At 41.6% G+C, this 20,991-nt stretch overlaps 1 protein-coding gene across 11 annotated transcripts in view; it reads right to left on the bottom strand.

Moving 5' to 3' along the window:
• KTN1 (kinectin 1) overlaps positions 1-20,991 on the bottom strand; it is a 79,791-nt gene that overhangs the window by 16,221 nt on the left and 42,579 nt on the right. For 6 of the 11 annotated variants that reach the window (XM_030483191.1, XM_030483189.1, XM_030483188.1 and 3 more), the window contains exons 10-32: positions 20,131-20,218; positions 19,666-19,832; positions 18,956-19,024; positions 17,071-17,108; positions 16,373-16,463; positions 15,995-16,063; positions 15,210-15,247; positions 15,002-15,092; positions 12,584-12,652; positions 11,207-11,241; positions 10,990-11,080; positions 10,121-10,189; positions 9,218-9,255; positions 8,501-8,591; positions 8,273-8,341; positions 6,677-6,714; positions 5,908-5,998; positions 5,714-5,791; positions 4,742-4,779; positions 3,646-3,736; positions 3,483-3,551; positions 3,025-3,062; positions 2,012-2,102 (exon numbers count right to left, since the gene is read on the bottom strand). In XM_030483191.1, coding sequence (XP_030339051.1) covers positions 2,012-2,102; positions 3,025-3,062; positions 3,483-3,551; positions 3,646-3,736; positions 4,742-4,779; positions 5,714-5,791; positions 5,908-5,998; positions 6,677-6,714; positions 8,273-8,341; positions 8,501-8,591; positions 9,218-9,255; positions 10,121-10,189; positions 10,990-11,080; positions 11,207-11,241; positions 12,584-12,652; positions 15,002-15,092; positions 15,210-15,247; positions 15,995-16,063; positions 16,373-16,463; positions 17,071-17,108; positions 18,956-19,024; positions 19,666-19,832; positions 20,131-20,218 — 1,647 coding nt within the window. The remainder of the gene's footprint in view (positions 1-2,011; positions 2,103-3,024; positions 3,063-3,482; positions 3,552-3,645; positions 3,737-4,741; positions 4,780-5,713; positions 5,792-5,907; positions 5,999-6,676; positions 6,715-8,272; positions 8,342-8,500; positions 8,592-9,217; positions 9,256-10,120; positions 10,190-10,989; positions 11,081-11,206; positions 11,242-12,583; positions 12,653-15,001; positions 15,093-15,209; positions 15,248-15,994; positions 16,064-16,372; positions 16,464-17,070; positions 17,109-18,955; positions 19,025-19,665; positions 19,833-20,130; positions 20,219-20,991) is intronic. The other 5 variants (XM_030483194.1, XM_032919883.1, XM_030483196.1 and 2 more) reach the window with 1 other exon arrangement.

Raw genomic sequence — 20,991 nt, forward strand, 5'->3', positions numbered from 1 at the left:
TTGCTGGGTAAGATGACATACACTAGCAAAAACAAGTGTGATGCTCAAAGAGCTTGAATTAAAAGGGGGGGAAATGCCAATTTCTGCCCAACCTGCCCCCATGTCCAAAACTGATCCAATTACTTATGCAAATTACTTGTCCAAAACTTATCCAATGTTACTGCAGAGCATATCACTACAGCAACCCCACACTTTGACTGCACTTGTAAGAAAAAAGAGGGAAGTTCTCAAAAGTAGTGAGGAACACAGACACCAAACCACAGATTACACAACAGAGTGTTAGGCATGTCGCATTGCAGAACCCAGCATGGATCCAAGTATACATAGAGGTGTACACATTTATGCCCCTGATCTTGCAACCAGATCTACCCGTGTAGATCCTTGGGCCTCAACCCAAACCTACCACGCCAAGGCTCATATCAGAAACACAAAGCTCAGCGCCTTGGTTTGCAGCATTTACCCACGCAGCGCTCTCCACTGTTCCCAAAGAAAACTGGTTTGCTGTTCACCAGACCTCCTGGGAGGTTTTGGGATTTCACCAGCAGCGAGCACACCCAGATCCGCATGGAAACACCACCATGCTGTGCTGCACTCCTGCATCTTTCTTGGCAAGGTCATCAAACGTGTACTCCACAAGACGTCAACATGCAAGCTCAGTTATGAGGTTGAGAGCTCTTATAAAAAGAGCCTTGCAGCTCTTATCTAGGAAGGATGGTGGGCCTTGTGGGGAGGAGATTACAGTGCTCAGGATTTAAATGAACTTTTTTCAACCCTTCAAACAATCTGCTTTAGCAAAGGGCTATTTTGAAAGGCTGTATTTTTTTGTGTTTAATTCACCACAGAAATTGGCATCCAAATCCTAGTGCGTACCTACATTAGTTTTACTTTACCTGCTATTATTTGCCCGCTATCCTAAGGGCTGTTTCACAAGACATTAAAACAAAGTTGGATAAAATTGTGATGTGGAAAGCTGGGATCTACAGGCATGGTCTGCCTTTAATAGTAGCCAGATCTCTGCCTGCACCACAAAGGGTAATTAGACCTTGTAATTCCCCAGGAAACAGGCATGCGTATGTTCTACCTTTCCAGTTCATCTGTCTTCTGAGACTACTCAGCCACTTTAGCCCTACTTCATTTCAGTTCTTAAACAACACTACTTGTGCCAAAGCTCACATTTTCAATATTTAACTTGTGCATCCTCCTTATATTGTCCCACTTTTAAGCAATAAAGCTTATTGCACAGCATCCATTAGACTTTATAGGCTATCAAAAAGAGGCAGGCGAGCTAAAAGCACTGTATTTAACAACTTTCTTCCATATAATTTAAAAGATGCCACTCTCTTGCCCTGCTATAACGTATTACAAGAAGGTAACTTCGCAGCTCTGTGATGGAAGAAACAATTATTACTTCCACCCACAAACAACCCATACTGCACCATCAGTGGCTACTGTAAAAAGGAAGACTCACTGTCCTCCACCTCATTCAGAGGATCAGGATTAGTCACTCTTGGAAAGGCAAAGAGCCAGATCCAAGAGCCCTGAAGGTAATGCCTCCTCCCATGGCTACGCACAAGGACCATAACTCTGTCAGAGCACAGCACCTTTCATCTTCCCAGCCTCCCTCCCTAAACTCCCTCTTCTTCCCTTGGAGAAGGACGTGTTTCTGAACAGGGCTAAACGAGGCTTGAATCCAAGTCTGAGAACTTGCTGCAGGATGTGTCCCCTAGCAAGTCTCCTCCCCCTCATCAAACCAGCAACTTGACAAAGTGCTGATGAAACTCTGAGCAGTGAAGTGAGGAATGCTTAGTCACTCCCAAGGAAAGAGGAGAGGAGTGTCCAGGGGACACAATACAGCAGACAACCATCAGAAGCATGTTCTCAGCAGAAAGCTCTAGGCACCAAGGAATGCTGTGCACACAGGTTGGTTGTTCTCTGGGACTTGGGCTTTTTTGGGTGGTGGAGGGGGAGGAAGGGGGAAAGGTAGTGGTAGGTGGGAGAGGTATTTCCTTACATTGTTCTTTTTCCTCTGTTGCTCAAAAGCATTTCTCTGAGAGGCAAGCTCATTTTGGAGGCTGGTGATTTCCTTCTCTTTCCCTGCAACCCTGAATTAGCAAAAAGAATCATAAACAAGTCAGGAGACATTTAAGAAATTTCAAGTGAATCACCATACCCTTTCACATACACTAACTTTCCTCCCAGCTACATGCTCTCTTTGAAAAGCTGCTCACTGACTTGGCAGTATTGCTTACTTCCTACTGCTCTGTGAACTGCAGGCTGCCAGAGCAAAGCCCATTCCAAAGCTGTTGTTTGCCTACAACAGGCATCTGCACATATTTATCAAGGCCACAGAAACGCAACGCATTAGACGAAGATAAGTCAGCCAACCCACTTAGTACACCACCACAAAACAGGCACTGCCTGCTGGATAAAAGCGTTCTTTTTCAAGCACCTAGTCCACAATTTATAAGTCATGTAACTTAGAAGAAAAATAATTCAGCCAGCAACAAACGCGTAAGTGGCAATTTGTGTAGCACAATATAAGCCAGTATGGCATTACCTTCCACACAGCTCTTGACTGTGCTTCAGCTCTACATTATAACCTACTTTTACCCATGAGATTTTCCCTGGGAAGAGATTTTCACCAGATGATTTTATAATATAAACAATGCTTTACTAAGCTGAAGTCCCAAGAAAAAAGCTTGTCACTTTTGCTTGAAACACCAACATTTAACTCTTCAGACATATAGTTGAGCTAGCATGCATTTAAAATTAAATCAATCATGGCTTGCTTACACTGTGGGCACATACTGCAAGCACACAGATCATTGTGGCTGAGGATTATTAGTCTGAGCACAATCTCTAATCTCAAGTTTTACTAGGCTGTAAAGATTTCATTTTTTTACTGGCACTTCTCACACTGATATTGTACATCTGGCATTTATTTAATCTTTTAAATTTCTTGAGCAATAAGTGAAACAAAACACTGCTACTTATCTACTGTGTTCAACTTCTGGCAGTACTCACAGTTGTAGAAGCTCCTCACTTTGGACAGCTAGAGAGGCCTACAAACAGATCAGAAACTCATTAGGACCAGATCAGCAGCAAAGACTGGTGCAGAGGTCACGATCTGCCTTGTTAACCAGGCACTGCTGCAACACTAAAGCAGCTACATCCTTGGCCTTCAGGGGAATCCCTTCCAGCCTCCTTTGGCCAGAAGCCTGGGTGTGATACAGCATTTAAAGACAGGGGTGGAAAGCTAGACAAGAATGCAGCAGGTGTAAGAAAGCACAAGAAAATCCACACAATAAAGGGAAGCAGAAACAGATATGCAACAGCCAGAAAAGCTGGCTTAGTGCAATCCAACCCTGAAGCTGTCCCTTGAATCACATGGTCAATGCAACTACTGGTTTTCCGTGCCATCCCTACAAGCTACCTCCACCCACTTTGACTTCACTCAGTAACAATGCAATTGGAAGCTGTACCTGTTTGCAATTTTCCTGCTTTAATTCTTGAATTTGAACTTTAAAAGATTCATTTTCCTTTTGCACATCCTGTTAAAAGAGGCAATATATACACATGTATACACATAGATACACACATAATACATGTTCCTTACAACACAACGTACTTCTATCAAAACTTTACCTGCAACTGTTTTACTTGGCTTGCAATTTCTCTCTCTTTTTCTTCCACTATAGCTTTCAACTTCTTCATTTGTTCTTCTTCCACTTTCAACCTGCAGAGATGGTTTAGACAGTAAGAAAAAAGGTTTAAGTAAGAATTTATGCTAAAAAGGGACAGATGCTCTAGCTGAGACAGTTTTTAGCAGCAGAAGATAAATTTTGTATGCTATATATAATAATCAGCCAAAAGGAGAGCACACACATGGAGAAGAAACCATTACACTATGGCTCCAAAACAAAAAACCTAAGGGAAACACATGCCAGCTGCAACAACATCTACTGCAAACACTTACCGGCTAAGAATTAGCCTGAAGCAAGCTAGTGATTTCACATGTCAATCAGCAAACACATTTAGTCATAGCTGATCTCAACAACATTCCGAGCAGATGTGGGAGACATTGGTCACCTGAGCAAATCCAGCAAGCCAGCTGGCTCTGAAGGTGCTAGGGACAGTCTCCTAAAGGTGAGGCTGCCTTAGGTACCATGTACTGGCTATACAGGAGCCTCCTGGGAGGGCAGCATGTTACAAGAGCTGTACTGAAGACTGAGCCCTTTTTGGCACCCAACCTTCCTCTGACTTAGAGCAGCCAGACAAAGCAGAGTCAAAACAGAGGAAAGTCTGGCAACACTTCTCCATAAAGCAGGAGCTGGAGAATTGGCTATTGCATCTCACACTGAAAACGGCAAACTATATCTGTTTATTGCTTTTACCAACTCAGCCACAGGCACTTAAATCCACACTCTTTTAAACATGCTAAACAGAAGGGGAAATTATCACTAGGCACAAGTAGCAGCAATTTCAGTAGCTAGTAGAGCTGTGGGCAATCATTCACTTTCACAAAGTGTATGAGCACTATGACTTAGGGACGCCAGACACTCGCTATTATACATAGCAGCAGACGCACTGGCTGGTGTACATCCATCAGCAATAACAGCTTATTTTAGCAAAGCCCATAAAATTCTTGAGACCAATTCATACATTCCAATTTAAGATAAATACCAGCACTGAATGTATATTATCAGCAGGCACTTGAGAAACTGCTACTAAGCATACTCACAGGCTCTCCAGGTCCTGGACTTGGGATGCAGCAGGTACCTTAAAAAAAAAAAAAAAAAAAGTAATTCCCGACATCATTTTGATGACACTGTAAAGCTTTCAAATTAACAGCAACTCTTTGCATGAGCAGGGTCACCACACATCTAGCAGGACACTTGCCAAAGAAATACCAGGAATTTTGCATCAGACTTTGCTCTGACTAGATCTAAACACAATAGATTTTTAGAAGCACGGTTTACACCAAGCATCCCAAACTTCACACCAGCCAATTTCTCTCCATTCCACCTCTCCTCTGGCATAAATGTTGCCTGTTGTCTAGACATCCAAAATGTCTAGACAAAATAAGACTCCAACTCAGTTTCTCCCCTTAATCATTGACAAAAATCGAAACTGACCTAAGAATACCACCTTATTCGAAAAATTCTTCTGTTAAGTAACACCTGGCTTCAAGGATGTCTAGGTGCCTGTTCTCAAGCCCAATACAGGCAATCAAAAGCCAGAACATTCCAACCAGTTACAGCTTCTGCAATAGGTAAATGCAGGAAGGAATCACAGCAAAGCCTGACTACTCCAGGAGGAGCTGCTACATTCAGTCACAGCAAGAGTTCCTCCATGACCTCCATGGCCCTAAAGAGATGCTACTTTAGTCTGGCAAGAAGGTACCTACAAAACAGCTATGATTCTGTCTATGAGCTTCAGACTTTTCAGTCCACCTAAGCTACTCACTATACAAAGGATCATCCAGGTTAAAGAAAAGCTCTCAGAACATGTGATCCATGTTCATCCTGTTTCGGATGAACACAGTTGAACTAGTGGGCTCTCTGCACTATACACTACCAGTTTAGTCAAATAGGATTTAAAACAGCTCTGAGTTGAAGTCAGTGTAAACCCTTTGTGAGGTAGAGTACAAAACCAACACCTTCCAGTTCACCTGAACAGCAGTCCCAAACCACATCCACTCTGCAGGCCATACCTGTTGGAGCTGTTGCAGGTTCTGTTGTTCTAACTCCTGAACTTTACTGGTTAATTGCGCAATTGTATCCTTATGACCCTTTGGACAGGAAAAAAAAAAAAAAAAAAAGGCAAGTTTAGAAGTGTAAACATAACTTTCCTATAGCCAGAAGTACTGCAGCAGAACTTATTTTCCTTTAGAATACCAAAGCTTACCTGCAGCCATTCTCCTTTCTTAACAATCTCCTTCTCCTTCTCTTCCAATAAGGCCTCCATGGTCTTCACCTGCTTTTCTTTCCCCTTCAACCTGTACCATTAAACACAGACACACAACATAAACCCTTGTTCTTTTTTCTATCTAAAAAGAAAAAAAAAAAACCAACCAAAAAACAAGACATCCTCTGCTGTGCAGCACGTAACAAAACCAGCATATGTGATCTAACACAATTCACCCGCTAAAAATCAACGTATGAACACTTCCACTTCAGTCTGGGTTAGCAGGAGATGCCCTTGCTCAATGGCACTGCTCATTAAGAGAAAGCAGACAAATTCTGTGCCCACATATATTGCAGGGATTTCATACACGTGTGTTTTCCTCATCTAAAAATACTTCCTTCCCCCTCCCCAGCTGGGGACATGAGGGACTGACGACCGTAGTGGCTCAGTTCTCACTTATCCACTCAGCTACAGCACAGATACTACCAAAATAATTTTGCCGTAGAGCCTTGCCTATGTCCTTCCATCCTGACTTGAATTCAATCCCTTGTAGTTTAACTGGGGCTCGTGAAGCCATACAGCACTTCACCTTATTTGTGTCTCAGATAGGACCAGGTATTTCTAATAAGGACATACATCTAAGACCGGTGTTACCAGCCCGGATCACTTCCTGTGCAGATACCAGGCAAGAACATTTTAACTTAAAACAGACTGGAGCAGGGAAGCGGGGTGCACAGGGCAGATCAGACATGTTAACAACTGTACTTACAGAGTCTGAAGTTCTTTGACTTGTGATGTAATCGACACCTAAAAAAATAATCAGTACTTTAATGAACATGGAAAAAGACACATAAATGCTATAAACTGCTCTAGGGAGAAAGCCATTAGACATTATTAAAATAGGCACAATTTGTTACAGTTATGTAAGCATAAACACACTCCTTTGTGGGAAAATAAATTATGAGAAGCCAAGTGTCTCCACTAATTATTTTCTCCACATTTAAAATGTGACTTCCAGAGCAGAAAAGAAAACGGTGCAAATGGGAAAACGAGCAGGCTCACCAGTTACACTTCCACCACGAGAGACAAAAGGAAGAAGCAGACACTGATGACGACAACCAGCTCGCTAGCAACTGCAACTCACATCAGAGAGACCATCCCTGGTCATTCAGACCTTTGCACAAGCAAGTGCTTTTTAAATGCTCTCTGCAATGTCAGCACTCCCTTAAATTCTCATTCTAAGGCTGAACATGGATTGAAAAAAACCAAGATTTAGTGGGAACATTTCCTTTGAATTTTGCATAAAAGCCTGGCAATGGCTATCTGCATAGATACTGGCTTTCCAAACAGTTAGCTTAGTTCAGGCAGGAGTTTCAGACATTCCCCAAACCCTCTATTCTGCTTGTAGGAGACCAAAAGGTGCACCCTTTACAGCAAGCATCCCTTGTATGTAGCTTTTGAGAGATGGCAACTTAAAACTGCATTTTGTTCTGGGCTCTGTGTCAGTTCCGGGGAAGGAAACACAAAAATAATTCATCTAGTTCCAGGGAATTTGCTTTGGAGGAAAAGCCCAAGGCGGAAACACATTCTATAAAGCTTTACCTAAAAAGGACAAAACTTTAACACTAAGGAAACAAAAGGGGTGACATGTTGGAATGTAGCTAAAAAGACTGAAGAAAGTGCAGACCAAAAAAACCAACCCACACTCCCCACACAAACAAGCAAGCAAAGTTCCTGACAGCACGATGGATTAAGCTGCCTGCAGAATGGTGTCCCTAAGGAAACGTGGGTTCCCATTATTTTGGATGCTAGACAGCAAGCATGCCAAAAAAGCCAATACTCCTCCATTTCTGCATTCCTGACAGCAAGAGTAAAACTTAATCTGCCAAGACAGGCTTTCTTTGGACACTGGAAAGAAAACAGTCTTACGTTTACCTGGAAACCAGATACTATTTGGGCCCGTAGTATTGTTCTAGAAACACAGAAAGGCCACCAAAAGGAGAAGCACCTTCAGCACTTCAGATTTCCAAGTTGCCAGCCTCCAAGGATGCCCCAGGGCTTCATGTTTACCTCAGGGATAGCATATGCCCAGCCAGAGCTAATGCTTTAAGTTATAACAATTTGTGCCAAATTTCATACTAAAAATCCAAAAAGTTCAGGCATCCAGAGGACTGTGGTCTCTGAAGGACAGCGGTAGTTATACTACATATTTACAGCTTTATATCCAAGAATAGTGTAGCTCTACCATTAAAAAGTTCCCTTACCCAATGACATTCACCAGTGAAAGAAAACACTAGAACAGAAATGAGTGAGCAGCGCATCCAAGACAAGGCTGTTTCACACTTCTGGCACTAAGGTATTTTACCTGTTTTTCCATCTCAAGCTGGGAATTTCCTACTTCTTCTTTCAGAGCCTCTATTTCCTGTGTCAAAGCCTTTTCAATGACAAAACAGACAGGATTGGACAATGGAAACACAAACGCCACAAAAATGGATGTTACAAATTCATCACTATAGAATGCCATGCAGTAACAAATAAATGGTTGTCAGTGGTATAGACACAGAAAGGAAAGTAGGTACTGTGAGAGAGATACCTGAACAGTCTTCTCCTTGCTTGCTACTTTGAGGATTTCAGCTTGTAGGAGCTCTTCCACTGATTTTATTTTTCCATCCTTCTCATGGATCCTTAAAAAAAGAGTAGAGGAACAACATTAACTGGCTGAACAAACATGTTACTTAAGCAAATACACAAGCTTGGGTTCTGCTATCACATCACATCACCAGCCTCTGAAATCCACAGTGGGACCAAGCAGCAGAAACAAACAGGAGGAATAAGACTGGGAATAGCACAGAACAAACTGGCTTTATATAACTAGTAGTTCACATGCTAAATAGATACTATTACTCTCTAAAAATGCAAATTAAAGCATCAGTAGGCCCTGAAACAACACACACTTTACTTCAGCCTTCTCTGGACATGCCAGCAAAAAATTTATCAACTTCAAATACACACAGAGTGAACAAGCTCATGCCTTTTAGAGTGCCTGCTGAAGAAAAACAATTATCTGACAATTCACTGCAATTCCTTGTCTAGCCAAAGTTAAGCTTATGAAGTTAATTGCTTAGCAGAGAAGCAACTAGATTTTCAAAAGCTATTGATCTGATGTGACTTATTTCAAAGTGATAATACTTCCTGTCACACACACACACTTCACCCAGTTAAAAGCAAATAATTTCAGGGAAGCAAAACACTTGTAGTCATGGAATAAAGACAGACAAAGTGACAATCAGAAATCTGTGCAGTAACTTACACTTTCTGGAGTTCTTCCACCAGTGATTGGAAAGAAACCTGTTCAAAAAAAGAGCTTCAACTTAGAAAAACAGAAAAGAGCAAAATAATCTGTAAGTGTTGAACGGTAAGGAATAGAGAACTTGAGCACTCCGGCACTGGGTAAACTGTAGCAGCCTAACAATTTTATGTATCTGACTGCTCCTGAAAATTAGCTGTAGGTCTCTAGTTCCTGGCAAACTAATAACACCAAGTCTGCTGCAAGTTCCAGGAAAACAAAAGCAAACCCACACCATCTTCACCAGGAAAGGCTGAGGTTCAGGACCAGCATTTGATCACTAACCTCTTCATACTGGCACTACCGTACACCTCTCCACAATTATTATGCTTCTCCTTTCCCATAAATCATTTTGTAGAAACTAAGTGCCCTTCTGAGCTGACCAAATAGAGCTGGATGTCAAGGAAAGGCGCTTCCTGATCAGTACCAAGTGCACATCAAAAACAATAATACTGTGACAGTGTCACTGAACAGAGACATAAAGGGGCTAAGTCACAACTGCACAAGTGTGGATTAACATTAGAAAGCTCAAATACGCATAATGAAACTGATGTGGTTATGAGCTGCCTACCAGCCATGCTTGCTGCACAGGCTTCTGGAAAAAAGAGCAACCCACAGCCATTTCCACTCACACCAACCCAGAACCACTGTCGATTGGAACCTTTACATCTGCCACGTTTCTGACACTTAAGCAAAGCAAATATCTGACAGAAATACCAGCTTCCAGACCAATGCTGGAAGAAAACAGGAGTCTTTGCCAACAGGCTTCAAAGACATCTTCACCTTTTCCCTTGACTTCTGCAACCACAGCAAGATCCTTTCAGATTTAGTTTAGGTGTAATAAAAGTTTTAGATGAAAAGTACTACCTGCTCCGATTGCTGAATTTGCAGACTTTGAAGTTCTTTTCTCAAGGACGAATTTTCCGTTCGCAGTGCCTTTGAAAGCAGACACACAGATAATGAAAGACTCATTTTCTGGGGAAAAAAGTGTTAAGCTTGAAGGAAAGTAAGTTCTTTCAGAACAAGTGAAAGACTTTGAAAGTCTGAAAGAGACCCCCTCTGCACCTGTTGGAGCCAAAGTATTCAATGAACTAACTATTCATTACAGACAACTCCAAGTCGACTTCAATCTATAGGAAGCTGGAGTCCAGAGAGACATCAAGGTGATGTGCTCACATCTTTGGCTGTATAGCAATAGTAACCTCACAGTTTGCTAGTGTGCTACTCCTCCCCAGTACAGGGGTGTCAGCGATATACCTGGAATTTAGGGACATTAAGAAAGCAGACAGGGATTTTTTTGCACTGGCTTTCCAGACTACTCATCACTAGCTGCTTCTTAAACAGAAAAAGGAAATGCCTTTAGCATCATTCCAGAAGTGTCACTAGTTGATAATCCATTTAACCGTTCAGATTACCAACTAAGCAAAAAGAGGCAAGAGTCTCATACTGCAAACATACTGCTCTCAAGATGTACTCGCTTTACTCCAAAAGACATCAGGTATGCATCCTAGCAAAATCTGCCCAAGACTAAGCAGAGAGAAGCACTTATTGTACACCATCAATGGTCAATGCTTAGTCTATCTTACCAAAAAGATTTTAACCTTGTCTCCAACAAGATGCCTTTCCTATTCAAAGGGAATGATCTCAGACTGCACTATGAGCACTCAAACACACACTTTCCACAAGAGCACTTAATCTCTACTTCCCCATTAAAACACAATATAAGAGATTTTTACCTTCAGCTCCTCCTCTTTATTAGCCACTTCTATGAGTCCTGCCTCAAGCAGCTCTTCAACTGTCTTGATTTTATCATCCTTCTCTCTCATGCTGAGAAACCAAAAGTAGTATTAGGAAAAAGAGTTAACCTTTGAGGGCAGTTTAGCTAACAGTAACCTCACTGCCAATAAAACTGAATCTTTAGTTCATGATTCAAAAGAAAAAAAAGTTTCTCACCTTCTTTCCATCTGCTCTAACAAGTCTTTTTTTGCCTATAAAAGAGACAACAGAGTGATGATTAATTGGATCAATAACGTTTTGTGATTTTAAGAACACAAATAACCAGAGAGCATCAATTTAACCAGCTTAGTTACCGGACTAATCCAGAAGGGAAAATAAAGTAGAGGGAGAATGTCCTCATGTCATGTGTGTCTAATATTGATGATGGAAAGATGTCAGTCTTTCAGGGGAATTACAGGTCCAGCCCAAATGCCTTGATGATTTTACAGATGGACTACAGGAGCTCCGGTGACAAGATGCTGTGGTACACAGGATCTCACTGATCGTAGGGAGTGTCAAGCATGCCAAGCATTATGCGGCATCTAATCCATAGCAGCCGAGTACTTGAAAAATCTGCCCCTTTTGAGTATTTATTGAAACCACAAGCTCCACCTGAGGTTCACTCAGCAGGCCGTTTGTGACTTCTCAAAAACACCACACTGTGAGAGACCGCACGAGAAACAAGACAGGCTACCAAGAAAGATCAGCCCACTATTTCAGACAGGACACCAAATCAGCCAGACCCAGGGGAATAAGGCTGCAAATCTGGTTCTCCACCAGAAGAAAGGGAGCTGAACCAGACAGGGATCTGCTGGCTAGCAGACACCAGTGCAGAAAAGAAGTTTCCTGCCCCACAAGTCTTTTTTCCAGTGCTTCAAGAAGTTCTCGTTCTGTAATGGTACAAGGTCAAGGGTGTTCACAAGAGCTCTCCCAGGCAACACTTGCAAAGGAGATGGGGCTGAGCAACACAACTGCTTTGAGCCTGCGGCATCCTGTGTGAGTACCAGTCAGACTGGCTGCAGGTGTGCTACGGGCAAAAATATAGAAGAGGAGACTCAAAAGACATCACAGGGTAAATAGTTTTCTCATTCCATGGGTCTGTTCTTTGGTTACTACTGGTTTGAGAATTCATTCCAGGATGGAAGAAAACAAATAGGGTAAAGATCTTACTTTGGTCTCTCTGCCCCAAAGTAAGAGCCCTCTCCCCAAAAGGGCTGACTGTTCTGGAATAAAAAAAAAATCCCATAAAAATTGCCAATAAAACTGGGAGAGGTTGAAGAAATAAGATCTTGCTTCTGTTCAGCTAGCATTCTTAAGGGGAGGAGGAAAAAAAAAAAAAAAATCCACATTTTGTTTGGACACGCTTGTCTAGCTCTAGAAGACAGTCACAACTGCCTTACTTTCCATAGAAGGGAAAATACCTAAAAAGCAACAGGTTTTGACAACCACCAGCTCAGCCTAGGGCCAGCTTAAGGAAAAAAAAAAAAAAGAATACTGAAGAAGTTAAAAAGAACAGAAGGTATTTGATATAAGCTCAGTGAATACTGGCTATACCTGCTCAGACAGGAGAGTCTGCAGCTTCTGAACTTCAGCTTGCAGAGTTGTGTTTTGATCCTTGAGAACCTGGAAATAAATTTAAACATTTTATCAGTTCAGAACTGCAAACCGTACCTACAGCATTTTCATATTGGTAATGAGATAATTAAGCAGCACAGAAGTCATTATAGTGAATTCTTTTGAAGCTATAAGACCCCTTTCCCCTTCTTTCTTGCTCTTCTGTATTATTCTCTGCTCTTCTGTCCTTATGTTTCCAGGAGAAATTCAGCTGTTACCATCTTTATTCCCTCGCAGAAAATCACACAGTACCAAGTGAGAGAGGCAAGAGAAACTGCATTTTTCTCCTAAAGCAGTATCAGCATCATGCCAAGACTCGATAGCTGCCTTTTACAAAGCACTCATCTGGTGAAGCAAATGGTCCAGGATCACCTCTCTATTTCTCTTCAGCTGCCTTAACATTGAGGATGCATAGCAAGAAGTTGGCAGTCCAGCAGCAAAGGGGTTTGCACAGCTCCTACACTTTGGTCTGACTGGAAGGAGGTGAATCAGGAAGACACACGTGCCTCCCCTCCAGCATTCCTGCTCTGTATAACAGACACAGCAGTCCTTAATAGACAGGCTGCCTGTCTGGATTCCTCAGTATTTTAAAATCCTCCCCTATTATTGCTTTTTGTTTTACAGTCTTTTTAAAGACTTGCCTGGTGCTTTACAAAAGTAAAAAAGCAGGACACACGATCTGCGCCTGAGACCCAAAGCCTTACAGGGACAACACAAGCAAGAAGGGACAGCAGCGGTAAGGATCAAAAGAATTGGTCTGTTTGAACATGGCTTTTCCCTCTTTCATGTGCATAGGAAAAAGCAGCACTTCCGCAGTGGAAGCTTTTAGTATAGAACTGGTGTGGCTTATGTTTGGAATCAAAGACAGAAAGGAGACTAGAAGGGCACATAATAATTCATGCTGAGAATACACTATGGATTTCCACAGTGTCATGACAACTGTGATCCACATTCAGTTCTCTGTTCTCAAGAACTGCTAGAATGGCCTCCAGATGATTTTTGCCATTACTCAGCACTGAGCTGATTTCAGCACATAACCATCCACAACACCTCTACAGCCTTTTTGCTGGGTAAAAGTTACTACTGAAACCATTGCACTAAAGGAAGTTCAGATTATTCCTCCTTGTATTCATTTTCTCCACTTCACCTGCTATTTTAAAACGTTCCACCATGCTGAAAGCCCCAAGAGTCACAGCAACTTGAGACCTGCCAACTTACTCAAGCCTGTCACCTCTTCCCACTCCCCTTTCCAGACCACTTATACACCTATTATCCAGCTTCATTGAAGATTCGGCTGATAGTTTTATTACAAAAGCTTTACTACAAAAATCAGCTGAAGTTGTAGTTGTTTCCTATTCTATCAATTGAGCAAAAATTCTTCCCTCTTATTCTCTGACAGCTTAGAGAAACTACAGAGCCTTGAAAAGCACTCATCAAAACCTCTTTGAAAGTGCCACTTTAATACATAAATCAAGTTTACTACCTGCTCACTAAGACCTTCAAAGAGCTCCAGGAGACTCATGAGGCACGGCTTCTCCTACAAAAGCATGCTGCCTCTTCCACTACCCCTCCTCTTTGCTCCCCACTAGCAAACCTATCAACTTGACATCATGAGATTCAGAGTGAGTGACCTTTCACCAGAAACATCAGAAGAGCAGCACTAGCCAACACAGGCTTTAAAGGAGTTAAAAAGATGGAGGCATCACTTTTCTCAGGAAGCAGATCTATTTCTAACAGCTAAAGTTCAGAAGAAAAAACCTAAGGTGGCAGAGGGCAAGGAGGAGCTAAGCTGCTCTCTGTACACACCATCTTGAAGCAAGTACCAGCTTTGCTGTGCAGACCTCAGATGTCAGATCTAAAAGCTTTGGCAATTTAGCTGCAGCCTCATGAGAAACCACTTAGAAGATGGCGAGAGCAGAATAAGCATTTTTACACCCACCTTGACAGAAAACAACAAAAAAGAAAACAAGAAACCTAACATGATAATCCAAGCAACAAAAACAAAGGCTCACACCAAGGCCTTGAAAGTCATATTAGAAGGTAGAATGCAGGAAAACAGCATACAGCAATACCTTTTACTCAACAACCTCCCCTTCCAGATTTCAAAGACTTCACTCTTAACAAATGCAGACACCAGGTTTAACTTGTGTTACCCCATCTCTTACTCTGCTGCACTGTTATGACTGTGACATCCCACATTGCTCTTGCCTTGCAAACAGAATACCATAATTTACTTTAACACCCACAAGTAAGTTCTATTTTACAAATCAACATTCAACTGTATGAAATGCTCAACAACCTCCAAAGTCTGGAAAGCTTACTGTAAATAAGCACAAGAACAGCTATTCTATATCATACCTTGAATTCTTCTTTAGTGTTTGAAATCTGAGCAAGCTCTTCTCGAAGTTGATCTTCAAGAGTTCTTATTTTGTCATCTTTGATGTGAATGCTGAGACACGGCAGAACAGTTAAATACATTTCCTCATCCAAGTCTTACAAAAAGCATTGATTCAAAAGAACATTAAAGACCAGCGAACGTTGTTTATCAAATCCCAGAGCTATTTACCTTTTCTGCATCCTTTCCAGCTCATGTGCAGCAGCAGCCTAGATATAAAGAGGATTAACACAGACTTAAGATACATCACATGATTCAATCAACCTTTCATTCCACAATATTAAAAAGCTGGAATAAGTCATTTGGCCTCTAAGCACATGACTCACCAGCAAGAATGAGGGGCAAGCTTGTCTTCATGCACTTTTAAAACACCAATGTATACCAGGCAAGAACACAATTGCGCAAAGGGAAAAAAGATCTCAAAAATATGCATTTGACAACCAGGATTATCTCTAATTAAACATTTCATTTCCACCTCTGTTATGAACCATAAGTCACACAGCAGTAACAGAGGGACAGCATTACCTTTGGTTCTAAAAAGGTACCTACGGTGAGGCGGGGGAGAAGGGGTGTTGTGTGCTTTGGAGTTTTTTTTAGAAGGATGCTTATGACCCTTGCACACAAATGCCAAGACTGCATATTCAAGCACAGTTGTGTTCACTCCTGTGAAGTGTCCTGCACTCCACATGCCTGCAAATTTAAACCAAACAAGCAAATTGCTTCAGTGACTTGGATATCCAAATAAGAAAGTTTTCACTGGTGAGAGAAGAGTAAGAAGTAGGCCTCCCATCAGCTGTAAAAACTCCAGGGAATCATGTATTAGCCCAATTCAGTAGCCTCACACCTTTAATGTGGTTAAGCACAGATTGCTTAAAGCCAATGGATCTGCATTTGCATTCATGACAGAATAGGCAGTGGGAAGTAAAATTAAATATTTAATAAAACAATTCTTTTACCTGTTCATTTGTTAGAGCCTGTAACTTCTGTACTTCTGATTTCAGAGAGAGATTCATATTCTGTAAGACCTGAAAGGAGGAGAAAAAGAAATATACTTGCACTTTGCATAGAGACAGTATTTAAGGTAAGTTCACTCTCCACTGCAAAGTATTTTGGATTACTTTTTGAAGGACTCTATTCGTAACAGCAAGGAAAAACCTCGAGCTTTCTTATCAACAGCTTCCCATCACCAAGCCTTGCTTAGAAGAGCAACATCAGCAGGCTTATAGCTGAAAGAGCTGTTTCTAGATGCAAAGGCTTTGCAGGCTTAATTTTGTACATGCAACCAATACGCCTCTCTGTGTATCAGCTGGTATTTACACATGGTTTTATTATACCTTGAGCTCTTCCTCCTTGCTGGTTAAGCTGGCATGTTCATTGCCTAATGAGTCCTCCATCTGCTTTATCTGTTTGTCCTTTTCCGCAATCCTACACAAATGAGAAGTGATGACATATCAGTGCTAAAAGGTCTTAGATGAAAGTGGTGCATGAAGTAGCAGGCTAAACACAAAATACATGCTGGCCTTTAAGTCCAGCTTCTACTCTAAATCCTGCTGACAGTACACTTTCGGTCCAAAAGCTCTTCTATCCATTTTAAAAGCTGTTTGCTTGCCAAAATTTATGAGACATTCTCTAGCTCTGAAACACAACAACTACCCATTTCCCAAGGGGAGAAGTCTCCTGGCACCACCAGATAGCCCAAATATTAACAGTTCTCATGGTCACGCACATTCCTGCATGCTGGACTGATTCCCTGCACATACGCAGTGGTAAACAAAAGAGTAGACACTGCTTTCTGTGTAGCATATAGAGCCATGCACAACAGACTCCAAACCTGAGGCCAGACACTGAAGGGAAATCCATAGGAAGCAGTTTCCCAGCTCTCAAGTCAATCTCATGGTGAGAAGTTAAAAGCATAGACAGCAGTATTTCCTTCAACAGTCCCTCCCATATGCACTGCACATGCATGGAGGAAAGATGGCATGCATTAAAAGCCTGTCACTCCTCCCAGATACCAAAAGAAATGAATGCTCACACTTTATGTAGTTCTTCTGCCAGGACTGAAGCTGAGGTCTGCAGAAGGAAAAAAGAAAAAAAAAAAAAAGCTGAAAGTAAAACAAGTCAAAGAACTATCATCTCCAGTGAACCAGGAATAGATTGTAAGATTTGCCTAGTTACTTTAAACTGGCACAGGACGCTTCCAACTATTTCCTGGCTAAGGAACACTGTAGAAATACCAGCACATACTAATGTCCCTTCCCCTTTAGCCCAAGGCAACACGAAGGGGAAAAAACCCTAAAAATACCCCACCCTCTTAATTGCCCTTTACTAGGTTCAAACAAGTCACAGGGATCACAAGCGCTTTCCTCCCATGGATTAAGTGTTTTAGGTGACATTCTGCTGACAAACCACGCGAATTTAAAAAAGAAAACCCTGCACAGTGCATCGGGGCTTGTGTTAAGGACAAAGAGCAGCACAAAATCAGCAAATGGCATTTTTTTTCTCCTGGAAAAAGCCTATTCCTATGTGGTCACTACAGTAACCCACAACAGGGCACAAAGAGACCCCCATCACCATGGTTATCAAAGCATCAAGGGACCTCTGCAGACCATTTCACACACAGTTTGGTAGCAGCTGTTGCAGAACTTCTATATTCATTTGTGCTACAGATACATGGTTTTCCTTATCCAGCCTTACCCTCCCAAAATCCTGGATGTCGCAGAGTTTGTGCCCATGGGACTCTAACAGCAATCCCTACACTGCCTTATCCAGATCATAGCATGGAGAAAAGCAGAAGGAAAAAAAAATAAAATATCAAAGGGAATAAACAGTTCCAGTCCCAGAGGGTCTCCTTAGTTTCATAAACCTTCATGTCCAAAGCCATATCCAGTGCAACCTCGCTTCCCCCAAATGCTGTTTTCACACCCACTGTCCATGGCGGCAGAATAACCCTCCATTTTCACTGCCAGCGGTGCTACATGGGGAAAGCACACACTTCCTTCCAACAGCCTCCTTGTGTAAGCCAGAGCTAAATATCAAAATCTTCCTAGCAATTTCTTTTCAAAACCCTTGTACTGGGAAGAGAGGAGTAGGTCATGAAGATGCTGTAAATCCAGAGTGCCTCTTCCTCCACTGCTCTCCCCACCCAATGGGTTAAAGCACATCAGCTAAAGCCAGACAACACATTTTCAGTCTGACATTGAATTTAAACTACATAAAGCATGTCCATGATTAAAAGAATGCAGCACCCAACTGCATAGAACACTCTACACCTTGTGTCTTCTGAAAAGATCTGTGACCTAGCTCTATATGGAAGCAACTTCAGTGACGTTGAGGTTTTACATAGCATTTACAGAAGTAATTCCTCAAACCAACTAGTCAAACTAAAATTTTAGATACTAAGAGAACTGAGAAAAGCATTGTGCAGATTTGGTGTGGCTTTGGTGGTTTTGGTTTTATGGGTGTTCGGGTTTTTCCGTGGTGGATGTGGGGGGTTTTTTCTTCACAAAAATCACTGCTGGAATGAACGAACAGCTTTATATGGGAGCTACCATAAGACACTTTCTCAGCCTAATGCACAAGGGAAAAGCACGATCAGGTGGTTCACAGGAGGACTGCAAAAAGACCAAAAGAACCACAAGATAGAATGGTACACATGCAAAGCTACAGAAAACAAACATTCAAAAAGGCAATCTACCCTTTGGTTATAAATTAAAGCCAGTACAGAAGGAAATAAGTGGATTTTTTTCCCCCAAAAGGACAGCAGAAGCTTAAGTTTTAAACAAGTTTGAGAAACATTAGAAAAGAGGATGCTAACAAGTCTTTGCTTTCAGCATTACATATCTCACACCCAGCTACAAAACAAAATCTGGCTTTTAATGAAAGTTCACAATTCATGACTACAAAAGAACATGCTGTACCTGGGCTGCCATTTGTGAATGAAACTTCTGAAGCTGAGCATTCAAAGCATCATTCTGCTCTATCAGCTCCTTGTAAGAAAGCACAGAAAGAAAAGCAGGCTGAGATCTGCAGCTAGTCAACTTTTGCTAGGATTAGCTCTTAGCCGTGATTATGTTAGTAAGAACAGTTTAGCATTTACATGTCAGACACTTTTCAAAGATGCTGTTCTTCTCCCCACTAAGAACATCCAATTTGAGTGGAAGCACAACCACCTGTTCTGTATCAACAGAAAAAAATATTCTCTGCCCCACTGTATGCCATTTGGTTTCCCTGAAGCCCTCAAGAGCTATGTCTACACTGCCTCTCACCACTTGACGCCAGAGGAAATCACTCCAGAAGAGCTCATACAAACATCAAAAGGTACATGGATGCTCTTCCAGGTTGTTCCCCAGACCATAACGTCACTTCACAGCTTGGGAAATTGCCTGGGTCAGCACATTTTCCTGACTTGCCCAGAGGGCTTCTCAGGTCTGAGATGGCCCCAGATGGTCACAGCACCACACACAAAGTCTCAATTCATAAGTTGCCAAATCAGACTGGCAGACAGTTTTCTCATTCTTTATTCAGTGGGAAAGCTTTACTAAAGCAGTATTACATGGATAATACTATGTTTCCATAGCACAAAGTGGGAGGACAAAACCAAACCCTTAAGATACTTGAGCAATACTACCTGCACCTGCATTTGCATGGAGTCCTCCGCAGAAGCTCTCTTTTGCTCAGCCTCCATTAACTGCAACATCCTCTGCTCCAGCTGCTGTTTTGACACCATTGTATCAGTAAGTTTACTGTGCAAGCTCTGGATTTCATTGTCTTTGGCCACAAGCTTATTCTGCACATCTGTAGCAGAAATGTCAGGATTTTAATTCAGAAGTAAATATTTAGCTTTCGGGGAAATAATTTTCACTGTAAACAGGGAGGCTGATTAGAAGCCTCATTCCAGCAAGCCAAGGTTTAGCTCTCTCATCAGCATTCAAACTAACTGGTATCACAACACAGTATTTCCCCAGGGTGCTGAAGCAGTACTGACTTTAGCTGAGCTTTAATTTAAGCTGTTTATTCAGTAATACTCTTTTTCACAAATGGCAACAGCCAAATCACTGTAGCAAGCATTACTGGGGAATTTCGTGATACATGCCTTGTTGTGCTGCTTCATGTTCTGCTGTTCTTTTCCTGAGATAAGCCTGGATTTCTTCCCATCTTCTCTCTGCTTCCTGCTGCTGGACCTTCACATTGAAGGGAGAGTTGATGAAAAGAAGTCTAACCTTTAATTTATTTTTGAAACATTCAGAATGCATCTCTTTGGTGCTATTCCCAAAACAGATGTCAATGAAGTAAAATTTTCTTGTTTCCATTAGGGCACATCAGAAAGATAGAGTACCCTGTAATCCTCCTCCTAGAGTAGTTTAGCCTATTAATTTGAAACGCAAACTGGGGACAGAATTTCATTATAGGCTCTTAACAGGATGGTTTCTGTAATATGAAAGTGTAGCATCTTCGCCCTGCAAGTTCAGAATTAACACTAGAAGGCAGACTAGCCAAGCATCACATAAATCCGCATCTAGTAATTAAAATGTCTCAACTCTGGATACCAACTCTCTACCTGCAAGGGCTAAAGGCAGGAAGAACTTCCAGTAACTAAGGCTTAATTGCAAATATGAAACAAGTAATGAACTCTGGATTGGCATTCACATCCAAGAACACTAGGCTTCTCTTCTCGAAAAAAAAATACAAAATACCTTTTCTTCTAAGGAAAAAGAAAGAGGTGCATCCAGAAGCCAGTCCATTTATATTTTAGCTCTTAAGGTCTTTAAAAATTTAAATATATATTTAAGCAAAAGCTTGTAGTCTCTAATAAAATCATACAAGGACAATGCTTTGTGGATTAACAACTCCAACTCCAATCTTGCTGGAATTTTGCACCCACAGAAAAAAAAGTTCAACATCACAGTGAAACTTTTTTAAGGTATTTGATATTTATCTGAAAGGCTAAGTTTCA

The sequence above is a fragment of the Strigops habroptila genome, chromosome 4, assembly GCF_004027225.2.
Source record: "Strigops habroptila isolate Jane chromosome 4, bStrHab1.2.pri, whole genome shotgun sequence".
Taxonomy (NCBI): domain Eukaryota; kingdom Metazoa; phylum Chordata; class Aves; order Psittaciformes; family Psittacidae; genus Strigops; species Strigops habroptila.